At 36.6% G+C, this 13,264-nt stretch overlaps 3 protein-coding genes across 4 annotated transcripts in view; all 3 read left to right on the forward strand.

Annotated features, from left to right (window-relative positions):
- Window positions 1-10,988, forward strand: part of LOC105123083 (uncharacterized) — a 26,212-nt gene extending 15,224 nt beyond the window's left edge. For both annotated transcript variants that reach the window (XM_011022554.1, XM_011022556.1), the window contains exons 16-17: window positions 3,340-3,353; window positions 10,976-10,988. The gene's annotated coding sequence lies outside the window, so the exon portion shown is untranslated. The remainder of the gene's footprint in view (window positions 1-3,339; window positions 3,354-10,975) is intronic.
- On the forward strand, window positions 2,623-9,222 carry LOC105123082 (RNA polymerase II C-terminal domain phosphatase-like 3). The gene is made up of 12 exons (XM_011022553.1): window positions 2,623-3,553; window positions 3,674-3,812; window positions 3,962-4,017; window positions 4,101-4,161; window positions 4,291-5,784; window positions 6,203-6,790; window positions 6,895-7,041; window positions 7,123-7,391; window positions 7,499-7,610; window positions 7,693-7,950; window positions 8,209-8,255; window positions 8,362-9,222. The coding sequence occupies exons 1-12, from the start codon at window positions 2,973-2,975 to the stop codon at window positions 8,423-8,425; spliced, it is 3,816 nt and encodes a 1,271-aa protein (XP_011020855.1). The 5' UTR covers window positions 2,623-2,972; the 3' UTR covers window positions 8,426-9,222.
- Window positions 10,420-11,851, forward strand: LOC105123081 (uncharacterized). Its single transcript, XM_011022552.1, has 2 exons — window positions 10,420-10,657; window positions 11,010-11,851. Exons 1-2 carry the CDS (start codon window positions 10,555-10,557, stop codon window positions 11,771-11,773), a joined length of 867 nt encoding a protein of 288 aa, XP_011020854.1. The 5' UTR covers window positions 10,420-10,554; the 3' UTR covers window positions 11,774-11,851.
- Window positions 11,852-13,264: the final 1,413 nt, after the last annotated feature.

Below are 13,264 nucleotides of genomic sequence, written 5' to 3' on the forward strand. Positions count from 1 at the left end.
TATTTTTTTATACCTGACTCTGGCGTCAGTGAATAAACAAATCAAATAAATTTATTTTTACGCATGCACATATTTTTTTATTTTTCTAGCTAAATAAAATAAAATAAAATACAACGAATAAAAATAATATAAACTTGAACTGATATTTTTTATTCCTAACTCTAGCGTTAGTGAATAAACCAATAAATTTGCATTATTTTTATTCATGCATACATATTTTGTAATTTTGTAATTTTTTGTTACTTTTATGTTCCCGACTTTGGCGTCAGTGAACAATTCTTATGAATATTTCCAACTCTAGCGTTGGTAAATATCACACAAAACCAAAAATACAATACTCCTGACTCTGACGTCAATGAATATTTTCGCAAAAAATGAATTTGAAGAAGAAATTTTCTATCTCATTTTTTTTATTTATCCTTTATTATTATTTGCCCTTTTTAGATGGAAGTTTTTTTTTTAAAAAAAAGTTGCACGACATATTTGTATTTAATAGAAATAGTCCACAAATTGAGCACATCTACAAAAAAAAATACAAGTATAAAGAAAAGAAAAAAGTGCGAGGGGTCCATAAATAAATCAGCGAAGGCCCCAAATATTTTTGGAATTTTATGTTATTAAAAAGGGGTTTGTTTGTTGAAATATCAAATTAGAATGGACATAAAAATTATGCTTGCCAAGCACACCCTTAACAAACACAGTAACTAGTTAATTAATTTAGCAAGAAATGAAGGAAACTTACCTAGGCGTGTGGTTGCTGAAGGCGAAGTCGAGGGAGACTGGGAAGAAAAAGGATTGAGAGGGGCGACGGCTAGTATAGGGTCCGCCGCCCCTTTTCTTTTTTACGTTTCTCTCTTTTAGGGTTTTTGGTAATGACCTCCTCTTAAGGTTTTTTCTTTTAGGGTTTCTTTCTAATCGTCCTCCTTCCTCTCTCTCTCTTTCTTTTGCTCTATTTTTCTGAGTTAATTCTCTGTTCTCGGGTTCATCTTTTTTTTCTTTTCTTTCCCCCTGAGATTTGTATTTGTAGTGGCAAAGTCCCTTCGCATGTGAGAAACCAAGTTTCAATCAAACTCATTCTTTTTTTTGAAGTTTGAATTAGAATCGAATTTGAAAGTAGACAGCTATCATTATCTTGAACAAGGTAAGGGTTATCTTGAAGAAGGTAAGGATTAACTTGAAGGTAAGGATTATCTTGAAGAAGATAGGGATTATCTTAAAGGTAAGGATTATCTTGAGAATAAGGCTAGAATGACAAAGGCACGTTGTAGTCTTTAATTTTCACGGAAGTTGACAAATCACACTTTTCATCGAAATAAATCTCTGATCTTTTAATTTTTCATTTTAAACCCTGTAAAAAATAAATTAAAAACCAAATGGCTAAAATTAAGTTATGACAATCAATATACCTAAAAGAGAGTGTTACATTCCATGTAACTGATATTTAGTAAAAAGAAAAAAATACAACCCTGTAAAAATTAAATTAAAAACCAAATGGCCAAAATTAAGTTATGACAATCAATATATCTAAAAGAGAGTGTTACATTCCATGTAAGTGATATTTAGTAAAAAGAAAAAAATACACTTCGGTCCTTTGAGTTTTTTATTTTTACATATTTTGTACCTGTAGTTTTAATTGCTTACATTTCAGTTTTTAAACTTCACTTTCATCATGTGTTAGGCGATACACATTTAGTCGGCCACGAAAATGCTAATTTTACAGTAATATCTAACGCTCCCATCAATTTTCATTAAATTTACGCAATCTAACATAAATATTCTACAACAATAATCAAGAAGTTTAAATTATCCCCGTAGAATATTCATGTTAGATTGGTGGAGAGTTTGATTTAATATACAAGGTATTAAGCTTAATTAGCCATGTGTTGTTAATTTTTTATCTTGTAGTTGAGTTTGAATGAGTTTTCATGGATGTATAGCTGAATTGATTTTTTTATTTATTAATAATTTTATTGAGTATGATTTGTTATCTATATATATATATAGTTTAATTGATCTTATCTTGTTATATAAGTTTATTAAATATAATTTGTTGAGTTGATTATTTTTTTAGTAGAAAGTTGAGAGGTTGAAAAATTACATCAACTATTTTTAAAAAAATAAGTCTTAAGTGATTTTTCTAAATAAATTTGCTAATATGCTATTTTCCAAAAAAATAAATATTTATACTGTGCCCCTTTGAATTCTATTTCTGGAAAAAAACTCAATTATAAGATTTTAAATTTTAGAGCATGATCTAATATAAAATTAAGATTAAAAGGGGGTTTTTTTGAGAATGTGACGGTAATTCATTATTTTTTAAAATATTTTTATTTAAAAATATATTAAAATAATATTTTTTTATTTTTTAAAATTTATTTTTGATATTAATATATTAAAAAAAGTAATTAAAAAAATAAAATTCAAATCTTAATAAAAACCAAGTTGAAACTTAATCCGGATTTACTTTTGTACTTAAAAGATGAACACCTAATATTCCCAGATCGATGACGTGTAGGGTCCAGATCTAAAACCCATGATTCGCATTGCATTTCCTCCTTACAATGAACCCTTTCCTCGTTCATCTTTCTTCCAATGTCGTCGTCACTTATCCTCCATTAATCTAAGTCATTGTTTCTCTCCCTCTCCCCTCCTTGCTCTCTAAAAATAAAAAAGAACAGAAAAAATATAACTTTGAACTTCACATCTCTATTTTTATTTACAACAACAAACAGATCTGAAATCTAAGATAAGAATTTTGAAAAGTTAGAAAGTTAGAACTGAAATTTGTTGATCTTCGGATCTTTGAAAAAAAGAAAAGAAAACGAAATCGAACCATTCTGTTTGTCTTTGTACTCAAGATTCATGAAATCTGTTAGATTCTTATCGATTATTTTTTCTTGATTGTGGAGTAGATGTTTAGATCCTGTTGAATTTTAGTGTATTGAAAAGAAGAAAACCCTAGATAGGTAGCGATGGGTAAAAATGAGACCGCCTCCTCCGTCGCCAACGGCAGTGGTAAAATGGAAGACGTGGAAGAAGGGGAAATATCGGATACAGCATCAGTGGAAGAGATCAGTGAAGATGATTTTAATAAGCAAGAAGTTGTCGTAGTGAAAGAAACACCATCATCCGCTACCAACAACAACAGCAAACAGAAAGTTTGGACGGTGAGAGATCTGTACAAGTATCAAGTTGGAGGTGGATACATGTCTGGCTTGTATAATCTTGCTTGGGCACAAGCTGTTCAAAACAAGCCATTAAATGAGCTGTTTGTTGAGGTGGAAGTTGATGATAGTTCCAAGAAATCATCGGTGTCTTCTGTGAATAGTAGTAAAGAAGATAAGAGCACTGTTGTGATCGATGATAGTGGTGATGAGATGGACGTGGTTAAAGTTATTGATATCGAGAAAGAGGAAGGGGAGTTAGAGGAAGGGGAGATTGATTTGGATTCGGAGGGGAAGAGTGAGGGAGGAATGGTGAGTGTTGATACTGAGAAGAGGGTGAAGTCCATTCGTGAAGATTTGGAGAGTGTCAGTGCGATTAAAGATGAAAAGTAAGTGTGTGATTTTGTTACTGAAAGTATGTGAATTTTTTTAGAAATGAAGACTGTGAAGTACTTGGTGAAGGTAATTGCTATAACGGGATTGATTGTTTTGTTGGGGTCTTTTTGTAGGTCATTTGAGGCAGTTTGTTTGAAACTGCATAACGCATTGGAGAGCTTGAAGGAATTGGTTAGGGTAAATGAAAATGGTTTTCCCTCAAAAGATAGTCTTGTCCGGTTGCTGTTCACTGCAATTGGAGCTGTTAATTCGGTGAGGCACTTAAATAATACTTTTTTTACTCACTTTCATTCTATAAGGAGTACTTATCGTTATATACATGTTGGTATAGCTGTTCTATTTAATGTTAATTTATGATGCTGCTGGAAACATTTTGGAAACTGAATTTTTGTTCATCGCAGTATTTTAGTTCGATGAACCAAAAATTAAAGGAGCAGAATAAGGGCGTGTTCATGAGGTTTGGACTTTGTCATGTTCGTTAATTTGTTTTTTCGTACGTCAATTTTTTAGATGTCTCATCATTGGATCTTCTGGTTACAGGTTTCTTTCCCTTGTAAATAGCCATGATCCTTCATTTTTCTCTCCTGAGCATACCAAAGAGGTGTGTGATTTCTGTAACTTCGACTTTAGGATTGTTAGTCTTTGTTTTCCTTCAAAGTGGCATGCTGCTAATTATGGGGGGATTGTTTGTATCTCCAAGGAAACATAAATAATATGTCTGTTTTCACAGATTGAGCTCATGGTTTCCTCACTGGATTCTCATGATATTTTGTCAAGTTCAAGTGCTGGTGAAGAGAGAGAAACACAGGTTTCTGGTAAAGTGAATGAGAGGGATAATGATTCCTTATCGAAAAATGCAGGTTACGATTTGACTACCATGAATAGATTACCTTCTGCTGCTGAATCTTTTGTTCATAATAAGCCCAACTTCTCAATAGAACCTCCTAAACCAGGTGTACCTAGTTTTAGGAGTAGAGGAGTTTTGCTTCCTTTGCTCGACCTCAAAAAATTTCATGATGAAGACAGTCTTCCTTCACCAACACGGGAAACAGCACCTTCTTTTCCTGTTCAAAGATTATTGCCTATTGGGGATGGAATGATTAGTTCTGGGTTGCCTGTGCCTAAGGTGGCATCTATCACAGAAGAGCCTAGAGTGCATCCCTATGAAACTGATGCACTCAAAGCTGTTTCCAGCTATCAACAAAAATTCAATCGTAATTCGTTTTTCACAAATGAACTTCCAAGCCCAACACCTTCGGAAGAATCTGGCAATGGGGATGGTGATATTGCTGGGGAAGTTTCTAGTTCATTGACTGCTAACTACAGAACTGTAAATCCACCTGTTTCAGAAAGAAAAAGTGCTTCTCCTTCTCCTCCTCCACCACCACCACCACCACCTCCTCCTCCCCACCTCAACAATTCGTGCATTCGTGTTGTTATCCCCACTAGGGATTCCGCACCAGTGAGTTCTGGGACTAGTTCAACAGCGAAAGCATCAGCAAAGAGCAGGGACCCTAGGCTTCGATATGTTAATACTGATGTCAGTGCTTTGGACCAGAACCAGCGTACCTTGCTGATGGTGAATAACCCACCTAGAGCGGAACCTTCTGGAGCAATAGCAGGTTCAAGGAAGCAGAAGATAGAGGAGGATGTTTTGGATGGTACTTCATTGAAAAGGCAAAGAAATTCATTTGATAATTTTGGTGGTGTTAGGGATATTAGAAGTATGACTGGAACTGGTGGCTGGTTAGAGGACACTGATATGGCTGAACCTCAAACTGTGAACAAAAATCAGCGGGCAGAGAATGCAGAACCTGGTCAAAGAATAAATAATGGAGTTGTTCGTCCTAGTACTGGTAGTGTCATGTCCAATGTGAATTGTAGTGGCAATGTGCAGGTGCCAGTTATGGGAATTAACACCGTTGCTGGAAGTGAACAGGCACCAGTGACCAGCACTACTACAGCATCCCTACCCGATTTATTGAAGGACATCACTGTGAATCCGACACTGTTGATAAATATACTTAAGATGGGACAACAACAGAGATTAGCATTAGATGGGCAGCAGAAGCTTGCTGATCCTGCAAAAAGTACATCACATCCTCCAAGTTCAAGCTCGGTACCTGGAGCAACTCCTGAGGTGAATGCTGTTTCCTCACAGCCCTCAGGGATTTTGCCAAGATCTGCAGGAAAGGCCCAGGTTCCTTCTCAAGTAGCTACAACGGTAAGTACTTAATTGTATGCTTGAGCATCTTGAAATGATGATTATTTTTTCCAAGAATGTGCTTAGGTGGGAATGGAGCTTAGTTGAGTGGAACCATGTGCCTCTTTGGAGTGCCTATGCGGTTGGATTTTGTTTGATCTTGAAATTAGTTTCGGTTATATATATATATGTATGTATGTATGTATGTATGTATATATATATATATCTATTGTGCGCGCTGGAACAAGATCTTTACAAATACAAAAAAATTGTAAATTTTATTGACGTGGTCTTGATTGCTCTTCTTTCTCTGGTATAATACAATAAGTAAATAAGATAAAACCTGTTGTGATTAGTATTAAACAGTTAAAAAATTTTCAAAATAACTTTCCTAGTATCTTGAAGACTTCTTAATGATATCTGGACTTGGACCCTGCAGGACGAGTCAGGAAAAATTCGAATGAAACCACGAGATCCTCGTCGTGTTCTCCATAATAATGCACTCCAGAGGGCTGGGAGCTTGGGATCCGAACAATTCAAAACAACAACCCTTACATCCACCACCCAAGGGACTAAAGATAATCAGAACTTGCAAAAACAAGAGGGGCTAGCAGAATTGAATCCAGTTGTGCCACCTGATATTTCCTCGTCATTTACAAAGAGCTTGCAAAATATTGCTGATATTGTATCTGTTTCTCAAACATGTACAACTCCACCTTTTGTTTCTCAGAATGTTGCATCCCAACCTGTTCAAATTAAGTCAGACAGAGTGGATGGTAAAACTGGAACTTCAAATTCTGACCAGAAAATGGGACCTGCTTCATCTCCTGAAGTGGTTGCAGCAAGTTCTCTTTCACAGAACACTTGGGAAGATGTTGAGCATCTTTTTGAAGGTTATGATGACCAGCAAAAAGCTGCTATACAGAGAGAGAGAGCAAGAAGGATAGAAGAACAGAAGAAACTGTTTGCTGCACGCAAGCTCTGCCTTGTTTTGGATCTGGATCATACGCTTCTCAATTCAGCCAAGGCAATTCTCCTTTTGTTGTGTAAATATGGCCCCTTTTTCCCTTCAGGATAACAGCTGACAAACAAGTTCTTTTGTATTAATTCAGCAATTTCTCACCCTTTCAGTTTGTCGAAGTAGATCCTGTGCATGATGAGATTTTGAGGAAAAAAGAAGAACAAGATCGTGAAAAGCCATACAGGCATCTTTTTCGCTTTCCTCATATGGGGATGTGGACGAAATTGCGTCCTGGGATCTGGAATTTCTTAGAAAAGGTAACTCCAGTCAGGTTCAAGAACTGATTTGGGGCTTCATGTATTTTATGCAAACTAATGCAATTCTTGTTCTGCAATTAGGCTAGTAAACTGTATGAGCTACATCTTTACACAATGGGAAACAAGTTATATGCTACCGAGATGGCTAAAGTGCTTGATCCAAAAGGGGTTTTGTTTGCTGGACGAGTTGTCTCCAGGGGTGATGATGGAGATCTGTTAGATGGTGATGAAAGGGTTCCCAAGAGCAAGGATCTTGAAGGTGTGTTGGGTATGGAGTCGGGTGTCGTTATCATAGATGATTCGTTGAGAGTGTGGCCCCATAACAAATTGAACTTGATAGTTGTAGAAAGGCAAGTATCATGAATCTCATTGGAGACCATCATTTCTATGAAAGCATTTATTTCTATTGGTTGCATCATTTTTTCTCCCTTTACCCATTTACCCATCGGTGCTGCAGGTATATTTATTTCCCTTGCAGTAGACGTCAGTTTGGGCTTCCTGGTCCTTCTCTTTTGGAGATTGACCATGATCAGAGACCAGAAGATGGAACTTTGGCATGCTCTTTAGCGGTGAGGCAAATCTTGTACTTGCCCTGAGATTCTTGCTACTGAACTTACAAACCCTATATCTTTTGTTTTTTGTTTGAAATAGGTTATTGAGAGAATACACCAAAACTTTTTCACCCATCATTCATTAGATGAAGCAGATGTAAGAAATATCCTTTCCTCAGAGCAGAGAAAAATTTTGGCTGGCTGTCGTGTAGTTTTTAGTAGGGTGTTTCCAGTTGGTGAAGTCAACCCCCACCTTCATCCACTGTGGCAGACAGCTGAACAGTTTGGTGCTGTCTGCACGAACCAGATAGACGAACAGGTTACTCATGTAGTTGCCAATTCCCTTGGGACTGATAAGGTAACGCAACTGATTCTGCTCCGCTTTTCAGCAAGGATTGAAATCTAAATCAGAATTACTTCTAACCGGTTTAAAATTTTGAAAAATGCAAGATACTGCAGGCCCTTCTCATGGGGGGAAAAAAAAAGAAACGAAAATAAACTGGGTGATTTAAATCAGTTTTGTGCATTGTCTCCTTGACATGTGAAATGTCTTTTGGAAGGGTAAATGTTTAGATGTGTTTTAAGTCAGAGGCATGATTTCTATTGTTTTGAACAGGTGAATTGGGCTCTTTCCACGGGAAGATTCGTTGTCCATCCTGGCTGGTGAGAGTGTTCTCTATTGTTGAATTTGGTTATGCAGCTTTGTACTGTTTTTCACATTTGACCATTGCCTTCACTTTTTCACCCTCGACCCTCTTAATTATCACAGGGTGGAAGCATCAGCTTTGCTTTATCGAAGAGCAAATGAGCAAGAGTTTGCCATTAAACCATAACAATCACCAACATGACCCCCCTATCTGTTAAAAACTAAACCTGATTAACATGAAATCAAGATTTCATTAAGTGGAGATGCATTATCGGGATGTGAAGGTGAAGTATCGGGCCAGGCAGTTTGACATAGTTTTGACTTTGGTGATCCGCCCGTTTTGTTGACTATAACCTGAAGAGTTCAAATGGGAAATGACTGAGTGTCGTTGACCCTTGCAAATTGTGGTGGCGACGTTGAAGGAAATTTACCTCGGGGCAAGTCATGAAATTTGCCCTGACAGGTGCTCAAGATGGCTTAAAACGTCTTGTGGGGTAATGGGAAATTGCGGGCAAGCCATCAATATACTACGGGAGAGTGATTTAAGGTCAGAAGACTAAAATCTAAAATTAACAAAGAAAATGACAGCTAAAGAGCGAGAACCTGTGTAACTGTGCTGGGATGTCATATGGGAGAAGTCATTTACAGTGAAAAGGAGTGGCGTGAGAAGGGGCGGGGGAATGGAGCTGCAAGGGATAAATGATAAATGGGGTGGGAGCGCACGCTGCTCGTGCTGTGTATAGCAATGAGATTTTTTATATATATTTGTTTTTTGGAAGTTGAAGATACGAAATTCCGAGCGGGTAGTGGTTGTCGCTTGTCAGTTCCATTTAGCGTATTTGGCCCGTATGCTTTCCGTATTTGGAGGTGGCGAAGTGTGTGAATCGGCTCTGCCTTACCTTGTGGCTGTAGCCTCTATACGTTGTCCTTTTTGTTGCTTAAATTTCTTTTCAAATGCCCGGGGTAAAAATAAAAATAAAAATAATTAAAGGAAGTGGAGATTGATGTATTCTTGAACTGTAAATGGTAGATGGTAGTTCGCTGTATATCAATTTAAGGTAAAGGGGGTTATGTAAAATAAAATTATGGATGATGGTGTAAAATAGCTTCCTTGAAAGGGAGCACCCATCACGATATTGTTTAACCAGGATTGTAAAAACAAGTGCTTCTGCCAACTGGTACTTCGCTTCTGGTGAAGCCATGGCCTCTCTTCCTTGTCTTCATGGCACAATCTGTCAGGAGTTGCTATAAATAGGTTGGTTGCCGACAGTGGCAGGAGGACCACGGGAACTTGAATCGAACGATGTTCCATATCTAGCTGCTGTTATTGTAGATGGTCTCCCAAGCATCCACGGGCTTCAATTTCCCTTGCTTCCTCTGATGGTGGGGATATTTAGAGCAAGCTGCCTGCAGTTTTTCGTTTTTTCGGGAGAATTGACTCCCCTTCTCCTCCGAGGCATACGATCTGGCTCCGTAAGAGCTTGCTTTTCATGGCAAATTGGAATCTGCTTCCAATTCAGCCAATTAGGCAGGCTTCTTAATATTAAAAGGCTAGAAAATGAATTTTATGTTACACTAACGATATAAATGCGCCAAGATATCGCAATCTGCATGCTGCCCTACACACAAGCTACCAGACATCTTACATGATATCGACTCCAACTAGAGACTTTTAAATGAATTTTTTTTTTTTTCAATTGAAGCCTTTCTTCTCCCAAACTATTTCACATAAAAAACCATCTGATATGGGCTAAGCCCATACAAAAGGCTGTCAGTCTAATCAAGCAGAAGCAGGCTCCAGCTCCAAGGCTTCAGAGTGAGAAAAAAAAGGGGAGAGAATATTCAGAGTGAGAATATTGAAAAAAAAGGATTTTGCGTATCCCTGCTGATTAGGAATTCTCTCTTCAGGTGTGTTTTCCGTGGTTCAAACGGAGTTTTCAAAAGATTTTGATTTTAAATTATTTTTTAATATTTTTAAATTATTTAGATGTGTTGTTATTAAAAATAAATTATAAAAAATAAAAAAAATATAATATTGTAATAGATATATTTAAAAAAAAAACACTTTAAAAAAACAACCTCTACTTGTTTTCCAAACATCCTCAGAGGGTTATGGGTTATTAGTCAAGTTGGAATTTAAAGAAATGGGGGTCCCTTGTTGTTGGAGTGTGACAGAGTTCTAGAGGAGGTTGGTGTCCTTGAAGGTTTAACGCTCGTAATCAAGTCTACCATTCTGCTTGCTTTGGTCTTATATCCAAGCTTTCACTTGACGAGGTTTCTTGGGACGGACCTTTCTCTGAGAAACAACTGTATTCAATGGAGGAGCAGGACAAAAATGACAATTCTGCTTCTTTTTCATGGTGGTCTGATAGCCATAAGCGTCTTCAACAATCCCAATGGCTTCAAGCTACCCTCTCAGGTTTTTCTCCCTGTCTCTCTAGGCTTTCATTCATGATTCTTGAATAAATGTTTTATTCATTATAATGGTTATTTATCATGCTTTTTCTTTATGCAAATGTTATTGCCATCTTCTCTATGGATTGCTAGCAATTCTTCACTTCTTTGCCAAGCTAAAGATTAAAACAATTCCGCCTCTGCTTTTAATGACCCGTCTTGCTGCAAATCATATCCTTCAATGCACAAAAGCATTGCTATTCGCTAGGAGATACATCTTTTATCTCTCTAATGCTATCTTTATGGCTTCATTGGCTGGGATCACTTATTTTTAGGACAGTAGGCTAATCAATGGTGAAGTTTGTGACAAAATGCAGATTTGGATAACAAGACTAAAACGATCCTAAATATTATACAAGACGATGGGGATTCATTTGCAAAGAGAGCTGAGATGTTTTATCAGAGAAGACCGGAGCTTATAAACCTGGTGCACGACTTGCACAAATCCTACCGTTATTTAGCAGAAAAGTACGATCAACTTAGATCGGAATGCGTTTATGTTTCCCATTTGAGATCAATATCATCCTCTTCGTCATTAAACTCCTCCAAACAAGTTCAACTCTTCCAGGCATGTAACGAAGATAATGTTGGAAGCACCAAATCGGAAGCACCAACTTCCCTTCCTGACTCGGTTGCAGAAGAAAAATATAGCATTAGACGGGAAAATGAGTCCATGTCAAGTGAGAAATACAAGATCCTGAAGACCGATCGTGATGATGACAGGGACGTTAATGGAAGTGGGCTGGAAAAGATCATTAATGGTATTGGATTGAATGGAAACAATGATGGCCGTGATTTCCGAATGAAAAGCCTCGAAAAGGAGAAACTGCGGAATGAATTAAGGCTACAGGTCTCAGGACTTATAGATGATAGTTTACAGCAGCAGAGTGAGCTAATAAAGAGAAATGACGAGAAGAGAGAAGTGATCAAGCATCTTCGTGCCCAAATCAGCAGGCTAATGGAAGAGAACAGGGTCCTGAAGAGTTATCTACCAAGCTACAAGGTGGATATGAAGCGGAACACCAAATCTCGTGTATCAAAGCTGAAGGGGCTAAATTGCATTGGCAATTTTGAGGGCTAATTGGCATTTCGCACGAGTTACAGTTGATAACCTAATAATGCAATAAAAAATCAGTTAAAAATGCCACCATTTCCTTAAGCTTTTTCGAACTGGCAGGATTTCATTGCATTCCATTCCATTCCATTCCATTATAAAATGCCGAACTTCCTTTTCATATTTTGTCCCTTGTTTTCCTATTTTGCTGCAAAGTGATGCAACTTCCATGGTGTTCATTGGCTTTCATTTTTATTTTTTATGAGATAACAATAATACTTGTTTGCAAGAAAGGATGTACAAATAATGCCTTATCAATGATTTATTTGCATTGGATTTTATTTTATTAAATTTTATTTTCTTGGTTCGAGCATTGGATATTTGGATTTTATTTGACTGTTTAACATAGATCTCTCTATCTTTCGTTTTTTATGCCCTGAATTGCTTCACTTTTAATCCATGGATCCCTACGTGGAAATGGCGATTTCTAATGAAACAATTAAAAAAAATAATTTTAGAGAGTCACCTGTGCGTCCCCACGACCAATCATGTATGTCTATTGGAATGGAACTTTTTTTTTTTTTTTTTTTTTTGATTTACGTGGGGTGTCCGGGCCAGCTTACGCGCACCACGACTAATCCCCACGGCCCACTGAACACCCTGCAAACCCAGCAGGCAGGTAAGGCAGCGCGGGGCTGACAGACATGCAACTCCAAGGCTCGAACTCGTGACAGCAGAAAGCGCAAAGCGCCATTCCACCGCTGAGCCAGTGCCTTCGGAATGGAACTTTTATGCTATGTGTTGATGCGAATTTATTGCTGGTTGCAAGTCTAGTTTACGAGATGCGCATTAACACAGCTGACGCCAATAGATAATGGGGTTTGTTTAAATTTCAAAATCCTCAATTATAGGTAGACTCTAATAATATGTCATTTTATTCGTCCATCTCTTCGTAAGATATTTACAATCTTTTATATATTTAAAAAACTAGAAAATTCTAATAATAGTGAATAAAAAAATAAATTAGACAAGCTATTCCCTCTAAATAAAACAAGAAATATATTGAATAAAAAAAATATAAAATTAACTAAAAACATTTATTTTTTCTAAAAAAATTTCATATTAATCTTCCTCAATCAAAAGGAACTTGTACACGAGTTCAGATCTCAATCAGCAAATATTGTCTACTACAAATATTTTGTTATATATAATTTATTTTATCGAGCATGTTTAATGTTTTTATATAAATTACTTTATTATAGGTCCCTAATATAATATATTTATATGGCCTATCAAATCATGAATTTCTTAACACAACATAATCTTATTATTAAAATGTTCAATAACCACAAACAAAAATAATACATTAATTCTTTGATTTTTTTATTTAAGAAGGAACCTCATCATTTTTTTTATCCAAACACGTCCTATTAAGTGTTTTTTTTAGCTATAATTATTCAACATCACACATTAACTATCACCGAGAATCAATGTGCTCTGATACACACTTTCCAACCA

Source organism: Populus euphratica, unplaced genomic scaffold (genome assembly GCF_000495115.2).
Source record: "Populus euphratica unplaced genomic scaffold, PopEup_1.0 scaffold8.1, whole genome shotgun sequence".
Taxonomy (NCBI): Eukaryota; Viridiplantae; Streptophyta; class Magnoliopsida; order Malpighiales; family Salicaceae; genus Populus; species Populus euphratica.

Excerpts from the sequence above, each read along its gene's own strand:
- LOC105123082 (XM_011022553.1), top strand. The coding sequence starts at position 2,973 with ATGGGTAAAAATGAGACCGCCTCCTCCGTCGCCAACGGCAGTGGTAAA. Across the intron at positions 5,785-6,202 it reads CTTCTCAAGTAGCTACAACG|GACGAGTCAGGAAAAATTCG; the intron begins GTAAGTACTTAA and ends TGGACCCTGCAG. Across the intron at positions 7,042-7,122 it reads TCTGGAATTTCTTAGAAAAG|GCTAGTAAACTGTATGAGCT; the intron begins GTAACTCCAGTC and ends TTCTGCAATTAG.
- LOC105123081 (XM_011022552.1), top strand. The coding sequence starts at position 10,555 with ATGGAGGAGCAGGACAAAAATGACAATTCTGCTTCTTTTTCATGGTGG. Across the intron at positions 10,658-11,009 it reads GCTTCAAGCTACCCTCTCAG|ATTTGGATAACAAGACTAAA; the intron begins GTTTTTCTCCCT and ends GACAAAATGCAG.